The sequence below is a fragment of the Hevea brasiliensis genome, chromosome 3 (genome assembly GCF_030052815.1).
Source record: "Hevea brasiliensis isolate MT/VB/25A 57/8 chromosome 3, ASM3005281v1, whole genome shotgun sequence".
Lineage (NCBI taxonomy): Eukaryota > Viridiplantae > Streptophyta > Magnoliopsida > Malpighiales > Euphorbiaceae > Hevea > Hevea brasiliensis.
This window is the reverse complement of record NC_079495.1, coordinates 96,087,999-96,106,572: the sequence shown is the minus strand read 5'-3', so window position 1 is coordinate 96,106,572 and position 18,574 is coordinate 96,087,999. Positions and strand designations below refer to the sequence as shown.

The window sequence follows — 18,574 nt, the reverse complement described above, 5'->3', positions numbered from 1 at the left end:
AATACATCATCAATCATTGGTTATTCACCATCCACTAATAATAATTAACATTTGCCATATCAAATGGTTAAACCAAACAGACTTTAAAAAAGTCTGAACCCATAGCCGAGGCACACGACTACAGCAGGCGCAACATAAATCCTGCGCCGTAGTGATGAAATTACCCTTATCATTATACTGGAAATAGTAAAAAAAAGTTTCTACTAATTATTATATACATTAAAAGTGTTAAAAAATATTATTTTATATCTTCTAAAAATATCTTATGATATGAAGAGTGATTACATGATTATAAAAAAGGGATGCACATGCGCCGGGCGACCCTGATAATTTCTCAAAAGTTTCGGGGCAACTACGTAATATCGGCCAAGCGGAATGGCCTCCAAGGCTCCGAGTCCCTGTTTTCCTTTCCTTTCCTTTCCTTTCAAACTCGTGATTGCACTAGAAATCAATAAATTTGTAATCATTCTATTTCTCGTCATCCAAACAAGCTCGCTAGGGTCTCTATTTAGGGTTCACTCTCTGATCAACTGAACTGTTCTATTCATGTCACAATCTTCAATATAAAATGATTTTCTCAGTAATCGGTCGATCTCTTTCTCGTTCTTCTCGTTCCGCCTTCCAAAGAATAAATGCAAAAGCAAGTTCCTTTTCGCTTTCCATTGTTGTCATAGAATTTTTTTTTTTTTTAAATTTTGGTTTCTTCTCTTGGCTAACTGATTTTGTTTTGTTTTTTAGAATGTAAATGCCAATAATTGTAATGTATGGACTGCGGAATCAATTTTGCCACGGGTGCTGCCGGAGAAAGCTTGCATTTCACGCGTGGATAGCGGATTAGGGATTATTAGAGGGTATTTAACTTCTGCTGGAGGTGTGAGGCAGCTTCTGTCGAAAACAAACTTGTCTAATTCGAATTCTCTTCTTGCAAACCCTAGGGCTCGTCTATTCTTCTCCACTCAAGCTCCAAAGAAGAACAGTAAGTGGGTTTTTATTTATTTATTTGTTTTAATATGCTGTTTTGGTTTAATGTTTGGATTTTGTTGATTGATGTTTTTGTTTTCTATTGGTTAGTATAGAATTTGAGAATTACTACCCGAAGCATAAAAAGCAAAATCCTAAAGAAAATGAGAGCAAATCTGAATATAAAGGTGCGTATCTTTTGCTACTTCACACAATGCCTTTTTCAATTTTATTATTATTTTGAGTTCCAGATAAAGTTGTTCTTCTTGTGTTACTTCTTTGTTTTGTGGTATTTCTATTTATTTAACAAATATTGGAAGCTCGTATTGAGAGTGACCTGTGCTTTACGTTTTTGGCCTATGATATTGAAGCAATTAAAGTTTGAGTGCTAATGGGTTTGTTCAAGTTTTCCTTGGTGGGAGGATCTGTTTGTGAGCCAATCTTTGTGTTTATTTCTTCTTCTGGTTGCCAAATTGATTTGGTTTATTTTTTAATGCTGAAATGTAATAGAATAAAACGGAGATTGTTATGGGACGAGTAAGAGAATGTGATTATACCATGGGGAATGTGTGATTGTCATTGCTCTATTGTGGTGACAAGTATGAGAAATGTATTCCTTTGATTATTTTTAGGGGAAATTACAAAAAGGAAAAAAAAAAAGTAGCCTTATTTTGTGATAAAGTGATACCCTTAGGTTTTGCTTTGTTAGCAAAGAACAACTTTTTCCGTTCTTCTTGGTTAAAAACTGCTGACGTGAATTTTAAAAATAATTTTTCATAAATAAAAAAATAGTTTTTTAATAATTTAACATTAAAAAATAAACATTTCTCTCCCCCCCCTCTCTCTCTCTCCTTCCGATCATGGTATGAGCTCTGACCATGAATTCCATCTCCTTCCAATCATGGCATGCGCTTCGACCATGAATTCCATTGGAAAACTAGTTTTCATGTAACCCGTAAAACAAATTCTAAACATTTGGCAAACTATACCTTTTTTTTTTTTGCAAAGTTGGATCCGTCTTGTTGAAACTAGGATTCTTGAAGGAGAAAGCCTTAACGCCATTGTTCTTTGTCACAATGCCACCTAAAGTATTTTCTGAAATTGTTACAACTGATGTGCTGTTCTAAAAAATCACCAAATTCCCAAAGGAACCTGTGTCATTGGCATTTGTTGGCAAGCTAGCAAGTACATCATTGATGATGTGATTTACAGCTTCCTTCTCAACCCAATTCATTGCTTGGCTGTTATTAACCATCGGGAGCAATCTTTGAATCATATGGTCTTGTATGTTCTGGTTGCTTTCATAGGGTTGGGAATTTGACGAAGGTAAGTTCTGGATAAATTCTGGATTCAAGATTTTAGGAACTTGAAATGGTTTGACTGTGGTTATCTCTCTTGTATAAATAAGATGATTCCTCTGATTTGCTCACATTTAAGTTGGGAATTTGACAAAGGTGACTTCTGGATAAATTCTGGATTCAAGATTTTAGGACCTCGAAATAATTGACCGTGGTTATCCCTCTTGTATAAATAAGATGTCTCCCCTGATTTGCTCACATTTAAGCTAATGGATGTTTGTCTCAGCAATTTGCAGTAATCACCAAGATGTGTCAATGCCTACCTTTTCAGAGGTAGTCAAAAGCACAGCTTTGCTAATGTTTGAGTTATCATTTTCATTGCTGCTAAGACCACCAGAAAAAGATAAGAAGGTAGTGGTGTCAGCAAGCATACCTTGTGAAATCTCAAGCTTCTTCTTATCTTGACATTCATTTTTCTGGAATTTGGTTGCAGAAAGTTTTTGGGAATAATTTTTCAAGCTCTTAATTGGTCCAATCTTAATCTCCCAGCAGAAAGTCATGAGATCTTTCATACTATCGAAAACATCGGCTATCTGCAAAAACCGGATGTATCTCTTTGAGAACCCCAACTCACATGTTCGCCCCTTGTTTTTCTAGATATCTAAGACTGAAAAGTATATGCCTGATGAATGCATGGAGCCCAACTCTGAATTTCATCCCAATCTGGTGAACACAGTTTCACACATGGCGAGCATGATGTTCTAGGTGACGAGAGAGAGAGAGAGAGAGAGAGAGAGAGAGAGAGAGAGAGAGAGAGAATTTTTTTTTAATTAAAAAATAATTTTTTTATTTCTGGAAAATTTTTTTTTAAATCCACATCAACAATTTTTAATGGAGAAGGATGGAAAGTTGGTCTTTCCTATCGGAGGAAAACCTCAGTGTATTATTCTGTTACAAAGTGAACTACATATGCTGAAGTGAAAAATAGGTAAAATCACAGAGTACTTTTTTTTGTAATTGCTCCTTATTTTTAAGGGCAATCTTCAACCAAAAAAAAAAAAAATTTCCTTTGTGGTTTTGCACATTGATACTTCAGCATTAAAATGGTATCATGAACTTTGTTTCATTAGTTAATCCACTAATTCCTTCTTGGCATAAAAAAAAAACAAATTTTCCCACTAATGTTCACTCTTTAATGGCTATGTTAATTTTTTAGTATTAGAAAATTAATATAATCAAAATAATATTAATGTCATTTTAACAATAACTAATTAATTTTTCCCTAAAAAAATAATTAGTTTGCTGAATTTAATTAAAAAAAAATTCCTAAAGCCGTTAAAATCAAAACTCTATTACCTAATAAAAAACTAAAAACTAAAAGCCAAAATTCCTGAATCAATCTATGTCTCTTCATATCCTTATATAATAGTTGATTGCCCAACACTCATTGGCAATATTTATGGGTAAAGAAGTTTTGAAGTAATTTTAGCACTATCAGATTGACCGATGCCAAATTGCAATTTTAGCACTAATTGCATTTGAAACCTTCTTTGAACAACCATCTTCTCTTTGTATCTTAGCCACTTTGGAAGCAACATCAAATACTAAAGAACCAAAGAAGAATTGGTGCAATCAAGCCCAAGAAAAGACATTGTAGGCCACATAAAAGGCATGGTAATAAACTAGAGTAGAGCAACAATTGCATTCTGGTTTGGGAAAATAGAGTAGAACCACTACAAAATTACTCATGGATCATGGATAACTAGAGAGTAGTGTTGATGTTGGATTTTGGAGCTTCCATTAAAAATGTGATGCAGTTGCAGTCGAGGAAAACTAAATTTAGGAATTATTTTGGTTTAGCCATTGTTCGGTAACAATTTTTAAGGTAGCTTTCAGTGTTATGACCCTAGTCAAAACACTAACTCTCTTATTTATACTATTTAATGGCATAATGTTTAGATTAGTGTTTAGAAATTGAGGGAATGTTTCATGAAAAGTTACTCCTCCTAATTTTTAGAGGTTTGAGGGAGCGTTTTGACTAGGGTCCACGATACCGCTATTTTTACATTTAACAGCTAATCCAATAACTATTTTCATCGAACACTCCTTTAAATCACTATATAAACCGCTAACCATTAACAGCTAACAACTAGTAAAATAGCTGACAACTACTAAAACAACTAATAATTACCAGAACAACTAATGTTGCCGAATAAATCCTTAATTTTTCTTTGTAAATTAAGAAGTTTAGATTTTTATTATTTAGGAAATTTAATTAGGAAGTAGTATTTTATTATTTAGGAATTATATTATTATTTAGGAATATTTAAAGAGTTCTATTAGGTTTAGTATTTTCCCAGTTAGTGTTGGTATGATATTCCTAATTAAGTTGGTTTAGTATTTTCTTGTTTTGCTATTCATATTCCTAGTACTAGTAGGACTAGTTATTAGATTATAAATACCTATGTAATCTAGGTATTTCAGTCATATTATAATTGTTATTGACAATTGATTTAAGAGTTTATTTCTTTTTTCCTTTGATTGTTCTTTGTGATTCTATATCAATTTGGTATTAGAACTCTTTTTTATCCATATTACCTGTGACCCTGCGAAAATTAGTTGGAGAATTCAATATGAAAATTTTGGTTTTTCTTTGTCATTTTTTACGTCGTCTACTGTCTTGTGTTTTCCCTAGCCCTCACTACTACCCATAAACAAACCACCACCATCTGCACACCAATCTGCCTTACAGTCACAGCCATAGTGGAGTTTTTCTAAAAATTTGTGATTTTTTTTTCCTTCTTGGAATTTTTCTCGCTACTGGAATTTTCTTTTCTTTCTCACGTTTCTCTCTTGCTACCTAAGCCCTCACCAGTGCCTCTTTCATACACCACCATCTTTTCACCAAAATGCCTCATTGCCACTAGCACACTGATGGCCATCACCATGGGACGCTACTGGTTTCACTTGGATTGACAGTAACAGTCCAGATTAGATTGACGGGTCAGGTATTGATCCGACTCACATCCAGCCAAAATTCATTGTCTGAAGCTCACTGGTGCCTTGCCTCCCACTAATTGCTGCATTCCTATTTGCTGAGGTTTCGTCCACCCACCCCTGTGCTCACACATGCCACCAGGCAGTTCCAATCCACCCATTTCTCCATCTGAACCCACATATTCATTTGTACACATCTACACTTGATCTTGTGCCCTGATTCCTGCCACCTTAGATGCCACTTCAGTGCCATGTCACCCGATGCCGATGCGCTAGCAACCCTGGAATGCCAACAATTTTGGTAGAACCTTTCCCCACTAATTTCAACATCCTGATTTCAATTTTGACATTCATCGTGGGTAGAAACAAATATTTGAAGCACAATCAGATTCAAATTTTGTTTTAATGTGATTTTATTTGGGTTGAAATTCAAAGATTATAAGCTGAAATTGATTCTTACGAGGTACAAGTAGATGAGGTATGTTATTTGAGGGATGCATATGCTAGTGCTAAATATTTGTCCTCGTGACTTATTTTATGAATTTTGAACTGTCCAACTTTATGAGTTAGAACGAGAGAACTTGAAGTGTGGAAGAAGGAATATATGTTTCAACAAGCATATTGGAATTTGGAAGACTTTTTTTATTTAGCCACCAACAAATTGTAACCATTTGGTTTATGATGCGTGCTCAAATCTTTAATTTGAAGAAAAATCTGAAGAAAATGATGATAAATGCTTGGATAGAATTGAAGCAAAGTTGGAAGCATTATCAAGAGTTTTTGGACATGTAAATAAACCTCAAATGCATGCAATGACGAAATTTTATAGTGAAGAGCAAGAAGATCGGTTTGAAGATTTTGAAGTTTTGATTGTTGAGACTTCACATAATGAAATTTAAAATGATAAGTTTGAGTTGGAAAATTTTTAGAACCTATTCTAGAGAAAGAAGCTAATGATAATAAGCTATTGATCCTAGAGAAAGAAAAAAAGAGACCATTGAGAAGACAAGGAAAGAAGAAAAACAGCACAGAGCCAACAATGGAAATTGAAGATTTAGCTAATTATCTTGTTCCTAGAGAATTGAAAAGCCTTTCTATTGTAGTTGTGACTGATTTTATATGTTCAGATGTTTCTGGAGATGTGAAGGGCAGAATGGATGTTCATTGTTTAATCTTATTGCTAGTTGCTACAATCAAAGAAGATAGAGTTAATTGATCTCCAAATTAAGTTGTTGATTTTTCAGCACTAAAAACTTGAAATCAAGTTTTCTCCAACTATTGTAGAATGATGCAATCACAGTTAAGGAAAATTAAATTTAGAAATTATTTTGATTTAATTTTTCATTTTAAAATTAAGAAAATTAGGTTTTTATTGTTTAGAAAATTTAATTAGGAAGTAGTAATTTAGGAAATTTAATTAGGATGTAGTATTTCTTTTATTTAGGAATTCTATTATCATCTAGGAATATTTAAAAAGTTCTATTAGGTTTAGTATTTTTGTAGTTAGTATTGGTTTGATGTTCCAAACTATATTGGTTTAGTATTTTCTTATTTTAGGATTCCTAATTCTAGTACCAATAAGACTAGTTACACTATATATACCTATGTTATGTAGGTATTTTTGTAGAGAACTCATTATGATTATTATTAACAATGGAGAATTAATAAAATTTGAGAGTTTGTTTCTTGTTCCCTTTTGAGTGTTCTAGTGGTTCTACATCACAATGGGAATAAGAAGAATTGAGGCTGGTGAGCTTTGGCTGATTTTGTAGTTAGTATTGGTTTGATATTCCAAACTATATTGGTTTAGTATTTTCTTATTTTAGGATTCCTAATTCTAGTACCAATAAGAGTAGTTACACTATATATACCTATGTTATGTAGGTATTTTTGTAGAGAACTCATTATGATTATTATTAACAATGGAGAATTAATAAAATTTGAGAGTTTGTTTCTTGTTCCCTTTTGAGTGTTCTAGTGGTTCTACATCACAATGGGAATAAGAAGAATTGCGGCTGGTGAGCTTTGGCTGATTATGTTTCTCATGCTCTGTTGATTTTCCAAGCAAGACTGATTTTATTGGGGCTCAATTGTTTTGATATGGTTTGCTACCAATCACAATCATTTGCCTACTTGATGTTAGGATTACCAAAAAGGATGGAGGTGTTTGTTTTTTTCTTCCTTTGATGCATTGGTTTTGAATTGAATTTACTTATCAGCAGAGGTGGTTATTAGGTTAGAGAGGAATTCATCTTTTTTTTATGCTTTTACTCTTTCAGTTTTGCTTTGTTTTTTATTTTTTTAATATCAACTGTGCAATGTCAGCTTTTTTCTTTTAATTGGGTTGGTGGATCAACTGACGGAACGAAGCTCATAGAACCATTTTGGTGAAAAAAAAAAAAAAAAAACAAAAACTAGTCCTCACATTGTTAATGTGCAAAACCACAAGATATATATATATATATATATATATATATATATATATATATTTTTTTTTTTTGGAAGTTTGCCCAATTTTTAATCATTGTAAAGGTGATTACATATTGGATATTACATTGGCAGTCATTTATTCAATTCCATTGCAGGGTGAAAAGGTATAAAACAGCATAAGAAGTTCACAATGTGATTATGAGTTACAAATTTGATCACAATGTAACACAAATGTCCTTGTTGTCCTTGATTTCATTTACAGGATATTATTCTATCGACTTTATAGCCTCAAAATTGGTTATCAAAATTATGAATTTTATTTCTTCTTCTATCCCTGTGAAAAATTGTGTTTCCAACTTTGCATGAGCCTGCGAATTTATATATGGGAGAGAAGAAATGAAACTGCTATATTTTTAATCCATGGAGTTTTAGTAGTTCAATTTGTATAATTTGTTTGTCCAATTTTTTTGGCTTAAAAAGGAGATACATTGTTTTTCTAAACAATGCAAGTTATATTTAATATGGTTGTCTCATTGGTCATCTCCTTAGATTTAATAGATTCTGTATCTGCTTTTGCTTTTCTAACCTTTAATAGTTCCTTGCAATGAAACAATGAAGAGTTTTGAGACCCCACAATTGAGAAAGTTTTGTTCTTCTGCAGAGGAGTTGGGTGGTGGTGGTGGAAATTCCCAGAACTTTAACCAGTTTCAAAATTTCATTGCTCCTATATTGTTTATTGCCTTTTTGTATTCATCAGTTCTTGTTGGTCCTCATGACCAGAAGCAGGTTAGAGATTCTGCAACTATCTTACGGAAATTTATTTCTTATTTTTACTAGATAGTAGATAAAATATGTTGATGAAGGCCTCAACATTTTAATCATTAAATTTGATGTGAATTAGTCCAGATATGGACATTTAGTAGTACAAAATACACATGGGCTTCTCTTGCTATGCTTCTCTTCTTGCTGCAGCTTGTACTGCTTTTAGGCTTAAGTATATGATGTTGTTAGAATGCTGATGAGTTCTGAGGTTGAGTTTGTAAGCTGCACAGCTTCTCTGCATTTTGGTCTTTTGTGAAGTTCTTGTTGCAATTGTGCAAAAATGATCAAATTCCAGAGTTTCAAGTTTCATGCTGTGCTTCTTATTTTGCATCAATGTTGCATATTATATAACTCCCTTAATCATCAAAGTAGAGTCACCCTGTACAAAAAAAAAAAATTTAAATAGATAAGTCATGAAGCACACAAGCATATTTTTGAAGAAGCATTGGCAGCCTGGCTACATGATTGTTGTGATATCATGTAAGGGGCTTGTTGATAATACTGTAATTAGATGAGAGCAGCTTGTATATATCATGGTTATTGGTATCTTTTCATTTTAATTATTTTAACTATTTCGTTTTCAATTATTCTTCTGGTGATTTGTCAAATATGTAATTAAAGTTTTTTTAAAATGGATTATGGTTTTCTGGATTAATTTATTTCATGCCATTGATCTTCAGTGGTTTCATTCATATTCCAGATTTGATTCTGTGAAGTGTGCTGCTTTGTGTTGTAATAAATAATCTGACTGCTGTGACTTTTGGTTGTGGTAAAACTATCTTTCTTTACCCTTTTTTGGATGTCTAATTTGTTTCAGATTAGCTTCCAAGAGTTCAAAACCAAGCTACTTGAACCTGGCTTGGTGGATCACATTGTTGTTTCTAATAAATCAGTTGCTAAAGTGTATGCATGGAGCTCCCCAAAGAATGGAAACCAAACCAGTGATGATGTTGTTCAGGTTCCTGCCAATGGTAATCCTCCTAGAAGGAACACCAGCCACTACAAATATTACTTTAACATTGGGAGTATTGAGTCTTTTGAGGAGAAGCTGGAGGAGGCACAGGTGGCACTAGGAATAGATCCCCATGATTATGTTCCTGTAACTTATGTGAATGAGGTGAACTGGTATCAAGAGTTAATGAGGTTTGCTCCAACGGCCTTGCTTTTAGGGACACTCTGGTTCATGGGGCGAGGAATGCAGAGTGGTCTTGGTGTTGGTGGTTCTGGTGGACGAGGGGGCCGTGGAATATTTAACATGGGAAAGGCTCATTTCACGAAAATGGATAAGAATGCCAAAGATAAGGTTAGTTGCACATAATTTCCTGGGCAATGACGTGAGAATAAAATGAAATAGCTTGTATTGGTATGTTATTCTCATGTTGAAAAGCACGCAGGGAAACTGTATACAACTTCTTTTAATTTTGTTATTATTTGAGTTATTGCATACTTACTTTTTATTTATCTAAAATAATGAACTAAACTAAAATTGCAAATGATCAGCATATTAATCCTTTATGATGTTTCATTTGGTGGTATAGGTATTCTTTAAAGATGTAGCTGGGTGTGATGAGGCAAAGCAAGAAATTATGGAGTTTGTGCACTTCCTGAAGAATCCAAAGAAATATGAGGAGTTGGGAGCTAAAATTCCGAAAGGTGCGCTTCTTGTAGGCCCTCCTGGCACAGGCAAGACACTTCTTGCTAAGGCAACCGCTGGTGAATCTGGTGTGCCCTTTCTATCTATAGCTGGGTCAGATTTTATGGAAATGTTTGTTGGAGTTGGGCCATCCAGGGTTAGAAGTTTATTTCAGGAGGCAAGGCAATGTGCGCCCAGTATTGTATTCATTGATGAAATAGATGCAATTGGTCGAGCAAGGGGGCGTGGAGGCTTTTCGGGTGGTAATGATGAGCGTGAAAGTACTCTTAATCAGTTGCTAGTAGAAATGGATGGATTTGGGACCACCTCAGGTGTAGTTGTACTTGCTGGAACAAATAGGCCTGATATCTTAGACAAAGCTCTATTGAGACCTGGTCGATTTGATCGTCAAATTACAATTGATAAACCTGACATCAAAGGCCGTAACCAGATATTCCAGATATATCTGAAAAAGCTAAAACTTGATAATGATCCATCTTATTATTCTCAGAGACTTGCTGCTCTTACTCCTGGATTTACTGGGGCTGACATTGCAAATGTTTGCAATGAAGCTGCTTTAATTGCTGCAAGGAATGAGAGTGCACAAGTGACAATGGAGCACTTTGAGGCAGCAATAGACAGGGTAATTGGTGGCTTGGAAAAGAAGAACAAGGTATTTTTGTCTCCTTGGTGCTGCATTTTCTATTTGGTATCAATGCACTTGTTTTTAGTTTTTACTTCACACTCTCAATGGGCAGGGTTAATATATTAACGTTTGTTGGTTCATAGTGAAACTAGTCTACTTTAATACATTTACATTTTTGTGTATATATAAACGTGACTGATAATTTGTTGCTGTGAGTTTAATTGTTTGGAGAGATACTGATGTACAACCAAGAACACTCAAAAGGGGATGAGAAACACCTCTCAAATTTGTATTAATTCTCAATATCAATTGTCAAATTGTCATGATAAAAGTCTACTGAAATACCTAGAGGATATAGGTATTTTTAGTAGGATTGTAATCCTATTACTAATAGGATTTGGAATTTCAAACAAGAAAATACTTTAAACAAATATTAATTAGGAATATTAAACTAACTCAAACTTCCTAAATAAAATAAAATAATAGAATTTCCTAATACTAAAAAAATATAAATTGAAGATATTAATTTTACAGTTAAAAATTAAATAAAAATAACTTCTAAATTGAATCTTCCTTTACCTCATCATTCTCCCTTAGTTGGAGAAAACTTGAGGTCAAGTTTTGTAGCGCTGAAAAATCAAGAGTGGAATTTGGAGAACATCTTATCTTCTTGGATGATAACAATAAGATTGAAACAAGAACTTCATGCTTTCATTCGCATTCCTGAAAGTATTTGAACATATCAAATAAGTCACAATTATAGTTGAAAGGTTCTTCAATTCACTAGGAACAAAAGAATTAGATAAATTTTCAATTTTCAATTATCTTCTTAATGGTATGTTTTTCTTCTGTTCCTGGGATTAAATCCTCAAAACTTTTCTTGCTCATTCTCTGCAACTTCTTTCTCTAGAATAGGTTTCTCAAAATTTTCCAAATCAATCTTATTATCTTGGATTTCAACATGTGAAGTTTTAGCAATCAAAACTTCAGACCCTCCAAGTTGCTCTTCATGCTCTTCACTATCTAATTCTTGCTTTGTGTCCTGTTGATTGGTAATTTTATATTGAAGAGCCCGTGATATTGTTTCCAGCTTTGCTTTTAGCTTAGCGATATAATAAATCACCAAACCATTTTGACTGCAATAGAGACGTTGTTAGTGACTTGCATTCTAAATTACATTTATTGTTTTATGAACTTAGACATAAAAGGAGTCAACCTCTAAATCAGATGAAATTATGAAATAATCACGCTTTTTTATGTCCTTTTTTATTCTTTTTCCTTTTTGGGCATGTGAGTTTAATTTTGGTAACCGAGATAATTTCATGCTTAATAAATGGTGATAGCATGTGCAGGAGTTTGTCCTTAAAATCATATAGGTTGATTGATAATCTATGGCTGTGTGGGTCCCATTTCAATCAGTTTGATCAAATATCACGTGGGTTTATATCTTTCTGAATCATATCCTTTCGAAATATGTTGCTATAAGCTAGTTACATTATGCCAATTAAATTCATCAAGGCTTTGAACTTTTCATTTTTATGACTCCTTGAACATGCAAATCAAAATGCTCTAAGATAAGCATTTAGTATCATATTGTTATTTGTAACTTCTATTGGTAACATCCTTTAGCTTTGATGGTGGGCCTGAGGTTCTCCTCTTCCTCCTTCCTATTTGGTCTCTAGTCTTGTTAGACTATTACATAATTCTGTAGTTTGTGAAAGTTGGCGTTTTTATCTTTTTATGTGTAGGTTATTAGCAAGCTTGAAAGGAAGACAGTTGCTTACCATGAATCTGGTCATGCTGTTGCTGGTTGGTTCTTGGAACATGCAGAGCCCTTGCTTAAGGTAACAATTGTTCCACGTGGTACTGCTGCACTAGGATTTGCTCAGTATGTTCCCAATGAAAATCTTTTGATGACCAAAGAGCAGCTATTTGATATGACCTGCATGACACTTGGTGGTCGAGCTGCTGAGCAGGTGATTCCTCCCATCCCCTACCCCTCTTATCTTTCTATCTCTTCAGGAATGGGCAAGTTAGTACTTGTGTGGAAGCTGGAAATCATAATCTTTCAGTGTGAGCTCTAAGCTCTTATATAATATTTTGGATGTTAGTATAAAATGTATACTGGGTTAGATTTGAGGACTAAAGTTAGAGGCTGACGCCTTGTGGATTAATTGTTTGAATTTGGAAGTTCAAAATCTCAATATGTCTTGACAAGTTCTTAATTTCATGAATTTGATTCTGAGATGCATTAGCTTTCTGGATTAAAGAAAATAATCGCGCTAGTTTAATCTTTTTAAACATGTATTTAATGCTATAAACTCATCTAAATGTTGTTGTCTTGCTTATGCAACAACTTGTATATTTTGATAACATTTATTGTGATAATACTTCTTTTGAACTGTAATTATTGTACTTGAGAGATATAGCCATACACGCATGCTCCCTAACCTAGCAACAATTGGTTAAGCCAAGACATAGGGAAAAATCTGCCTAGTTAAGAAAGAGAAAAGCCAAGATACATTCATTTGGTCCTTCTACTTGATATTGAGGAAGTTAAGTAATGTGGGCCTTGGGTGCCCATACTCCTCGGTATTAAAATGGTAGTTTCCCCATAAGCTCTAGAAACATGCTTATGGAAAAGCTGCATCTTGAGGCCTTGGACTCTGCGAAACTAAGACACCTCACAAAACCAAACTGGTTCATCGTACATTAGCTTCAAATATATTAGGTTTGGGTTGTTAAGTTGTCTTTGGCGAATGTTTTTTCAAACCATCAATAACTTCTTATAGGTTTTGATAATTCAACAGGTGAATAATCCATGCTAAATAATTTGTTGGTAAGTTTAATGGATAATAATGAATGAATGGTTGGACTGCGTTAAAGTAGTGTCAAAATTGGGTTAGTGTTATTAAATGCGATAAAAGGCGCTAGGCGAGGCGCTAGCTGAGGCGAGGCAACTTGAAGGAGGCGCGCGCCCGAGATTGCTGAGGTGAGGGGCGCTGGGCAACCAAGGCGTCACCTGATTGAAGAAAGTCCATTTTTCCTTTTTCTATTTTTTTAAACAACATAAAAATACAAAAAAAAGCAACCCTAAACTCACGCCACCAATAGACTTGCAGAACGGCACCGTACTAGTTATTTCTCTCTCTCTCTCTCTCTCTCTCCACCTTCTTTCCTCTCTCTCTCCTCTATTCTTCTTCTGTATTCTTCTCCCCTCTCACTTGTCGTTTTCCTCTTACCAATACACTTGGAGAACGCCATTTTTTCTCCTCTCCTACTTATTTTCCCTTTTTTTTTTCTTTTTATTTTTTTTCTTATCTTTTCTATGCTTTTCTCTCTTAAAAACGGTTACGCCATTTTTATCAAGCAGTAGCACTTTTTTTTTTGTTAATTTGTTGTTTCATATTGTTTATTATATGGGCACTGTGATATGCATTTTGTTATTGTCAATTGTTATATGATTTTTATTAAATGGATATTGTAAATCTCATTTAGAATGGTTAATTAATTTAATTTTAAAATGGTTTAGGTCCCATTAATAGGAACTTTGATATGCTCCTCTTGGTTTAGAAGAAAAAGGTATTGTGCATTTGCAAATGGTAATTTAATGTGCTTTTTTACTTATTAAACCAGTTAAATGAATGAATTTTTATGTTAGAAGTATATATATGTATATATATATATATATATATATATATATATATATATATATATATATATATATATATATATATTAGGCAATTTAGGTTACAATGCCTTGCTTCAAAAAGGCCCTCGCCTCGCCTCTCGTATCTCGCCTAAGGCTATGGGATACCTTATCGCCTCAGTGTTGCCTTTTGCCTTAATAACACTGGATTGAGTTTGGGATGAGGAAGAAGTGTCGGTGTTGGCTATTTCCAGGTTTTGACACTTGGCCAAAAGCAATGGTAATTGAATAAGGAAAATCTCAATGAATCTTTTTGTATTTATTGCTTGTATAGCGTGCAATAGATTGCATTATTTTGAATTTTGAAAAGTATTTCAAATTGAAATGTTTATTTGCAAATGACGTTGTCTTAGTAGATGGAACTAATAAAAGAGTTAACCAAAAGGGAAAAATTGAAATTGTGGAGAAAGACTCTTGAACGCAAGGGCTCTGGGTTAAGTAGAAGTAAGATGGAATTTATGCATTGGGAGTTCAGCTCTCATAGAAGGATAGAGGTGAGGTTCGATTGGATAGAGTTTTGGTGCCAAAATGCTATCGATTCAAGTATTTAGATTTTATCATTCAGAAGAACAGAGTAACTAATGGATGAGGATGTAACTAATAAGATTAAAACTGGATGGATGAAATGGAATGCAATAGGCGTGCTAGGCGATTGTATAATCTCTGACAAAGTGAAAAGTAAATTCTATGGAACTATAGTAAGGCCAACTATGTTGTATGAGAGTGAACGTTGGGCAACACGATAATGGATAGATTAGTAATGATCACATACATCAAAGAATGCATGTACCACACATCGGGGGATGAACTCTGAGAGAATTGATTATGATGGTTTGGTCATGTCTAATATTGAGTTTCTAATGCCTCAGTGCTGAAGTGTTATAAGTTAGTGGTGGAAAGAGTGAGAAAGAAAAGGGAGAGACCTAAAATGAAGTAGGGGAAAATAGTATCAAGAGATTTACAATTTTTGAATATTGATGCAAAATTGTTTTTGAACACCTGAATGGTTAAAAATGATTCATATAATTGATCCCAACTGGTTTAGGACTAAAATTTAGTTGTTATATTAGAAGTTGAAATGCGGTATGCACAATAATTTATTTCAAGTCAAAATGACAGTTTCTCTTGCCTGCTAACACTGATGATTAATCATGAATGACGTGGATTCTAGTTGCTTGAAAGCAATGTTATATAATGCTGTATTTGTAGATGTTTGCGCTTGGAATGTAGAAATTGCTGATGTGAGAGATGATTCTTTTTGGTGGTTTTTTTTTTGGGTAATATCTCGGTGAGAAATCAAGTGTACAAAATTTTTTTTGGGTTAAAATTTTTATTTTCATTTTAAGGAATTTTCAACATATTTTTATCACTGTGATACTATGTAGAAATCTAAGTAATGGGGCCTAAGATTATGGCATTAGTCTTGAACGGCTGGTCTCTCACTTTAGGTTAATTACTTTTGTTCTGATAGAACATAGTGTTTCCAAAAGCTAAACCGACCAATTTGGTTATATTTAGTGTGCTATTGCTACTGTTATTCATTTTTGTTAGGAGCTTGTGATGGTAAGGATCTCATTTTTTTTCAACCACTACTCTCCTTCCCTCTCACTCTGTATCTCATTGTGTTGGTGTATGTACACTCATCCTTGGATGTACTGAAGTTTAGTTTATACCGTATATAATCATATGAAATGCATACATGGGCAATTGAATGGCATACTTGTGTTAAGGGCATGAACATGAAATTCTGAACTTTGCAGTGATTTTTCTCTGGATAGGTTTTGCTAGGGAAGATTTCAACCGGCGCACAGAATGACTTGGAGAAAGTAACAAAAATGACTTATGCCCAGGTAGCAGTTTATGGTTTCAGCAACAAAGTGGGTCTTTTATCCTTTCCCCAGAGGGATGATATGTTTGAGATGGCTAAGCCCTATAGTAGCAAGACAGGTGCAATTATAGATAATGAAGTAAGAGAATGGGTGGCCATAGCATATGAACGCACTGTTCAGTTGATAGAGGAACACAAGGAGCAAGTGGCTCAGATTGCAGAGCTGTTGCTTGAGAAGGAGGTCCTTCATCAAGATGACTTGGTTAGGGTCCTGGGCGAACGTCCATTCAAGTCAAGTGAGCCCACAAATTATGATAGATTCAAGGAAGGATTTCAAGAAGATGACAAGGAGTCCAAAGAAACAACGAAGGGTGGAACCTTGGAGGATGATGGATCATCAAACTTGGAACCGCCGGTTGTTCCAGCTTAGCAGGTGGAAAATTTTAGGGCTGTGTAAATGGGTTTTTGTTAAGTTAATTTGCAAGTTTCACCGTACAGAACTAAAGGAAACTGTAAAATTCAACGGACGTGCAAATATCATCTTCAAAAACTTGGCATTTCTTGACCTTTATGCTGAATTGATATGTAATGATATCATATCAGAAGCTTTTCGACACTGCACACACAGCTAATTATGAATTGGCTTATCGGTTTCAACAGAGTTTGGTCGGTTTGTTTTATAAGAGGATGAGGATGCATCTTCTTCCCTCGTCTCTTTTCTTCTCCACTCATTAATTTGGAAGATGCCAATCCCGTTGGCATTTTGGACAATCTTGGTTAATATATTGAATGCGCATAAAAGAATGCTTTTCTAATCTCTAGCATCGCTGAATAAGCTGGGAAAGGATTCTAAGTTTTGGAGTTTGTCACTGAAAGATGTGGACCCATTACCTCGTTTATTTAAATTTCTTTTAATTTAATATAATTGTTTGATGTATGTTTGCCTCTTTAAAATTTTCTTTAATTTAATTGTGATGTGCGTGATTGTGATGTTGAATGCCCAAGCAAGTCTCAAATTATGCTGTTGGAAAGGTATTCCCATCAATTGCATGTGCCTCCCCTCCCCGCACACAAGGTTTTGTGTGATAATAACCTGTGTCTTCTTCAAAAAGAACAAGAACACTCTACATGAAGTCTCCTAACCTCAAAATTTTAGCGTCAAGGTTTTGAAATTGTGGAACTCATCACTTGTTCGTTTCTTGATAAGTGATGAGATGTGAGGCTGAAACTAACGCTCTTCAAAAAATGATAGATATTCATTGTGTTTCTGTGCCTAAATTGGCATCTCTTCACTCTTTCATTTTCTAGGCTGCAGGTAACAACTCATATCTAGTGAATGTCACGTATATAATAAGCAATGTGGTCACTGCTCACCAAATCTTATCAACCACAAATTCATCCAACGTAATGAATATGACATGTAAGGGCCTGTGTTGTGTGGAGCTCTTTGTTTTAACCACTTTGTGACTATGTCCATTGTTCAAGAAGATGCCAAGGCAATCAATTGAGGTGAATGGGACTCCATTTTATAATAAGACTAGAAGTTTTCATTAGGGTGAAGCATTAATAATGTAGGTCACAAACTCAGTGGACTACCTGGAAATCACACTGGACAGACTGTTTCTGCTTTTTGTAAATAAAAGGGTGTCCATATAAGTTCCCATGTTAATGGCCTCCTTGATGGAAAGCAAACATAATTGTGGGACATATGTACCCTCCAAATTTGGACTAATAATTCACCACCAATCAGTTGTCTCTTCTAGTTCTCCCAATTCTTGATTTCTTATTTGTATATTATGTAAATTGTACTAAGATGATGATGGTGAGGAAGGTATTTGGATGGCTTGGATTGGTTTGAAATCCCAAGAAAATAACACATTAAGTAGTTTGCTTCTCTAAGCAATTACTGGTGGATTCAACAAGTGTGATTGCTTCTTTTGACACTTCTTTCCCTCTTTTTAACTTGATTATTTATTCAAATTAAAGATTTTTATAATCAAAGTTTGAACCCTAATTAATTAATTAGCATTACTTATACCATCATCAAGTACAAAATGCAATCAATCTATGTATATAAATAATAATTAAGGCAAAAACTCTTTCTCAACCACCGTAGACCTCCATAGCAAAACAACAAAAACAATATTACAAGGTAGATTTCTATATTTGCTATTTCTTATTATTCTCCTATGATGAACTCCAAAACCGTAAGAACAATGTATAATGCATCAATTACTGTAATTTCTAAGAT

At 34.2% G+C, this 18,574-nt stretch overlaps 1 protein-coding gene across 3 annotated transcripts; it reads left to right on the top strand.

The window, feature by feature from the left end:
- Positions 1-375: 375 nt before the first annotated feature.
- LOC110650989 (ATP-dependent zinc metalloprotease FTSH 8, mitochondrial) lies at positions 376-17,036 on the top strand. Of its 3 annotated transcripts, XM_021806162.2 has the most exons (8): positions 376-640; positions 739-976; positions 1,077-1,148; positions 8,347-8,471; positions 9,325-9,810; positions 10,046-10,813; positions 12,535-12,762; positions 16,274-17,036. In XM_021806162.2, exons 1-8 carry the CDS (start codon positions 569-571, stop codon positions 16,751-16,753), a joined length of 2,469 nt encoding a protein of 822 aa, XP_021661854.1. In that variant the 5' UTR covers positions 376-568; the 3' UTR covers positions 16,754-17,036. The 3 variants fall into 3 exon arrangements, with proteins under 3 accessions (XP_021661854.1, XP_021661855.1, XP_021661856.1); XM_021806163.2 differs by lacking the exons at positions 376-640; positions 8,347-8,471 and having other exon boundaries at positions 820-976; XM_021806164.2 differs by lacking the exons at positions 376-640; positions 8,347-8,471 and having other exon boundaries at positions 837-976; positions 1,072-1,148.
- The last annotated feature ends 1,538 nt before the right edge of the window (positions 17,037-18,574 follow it).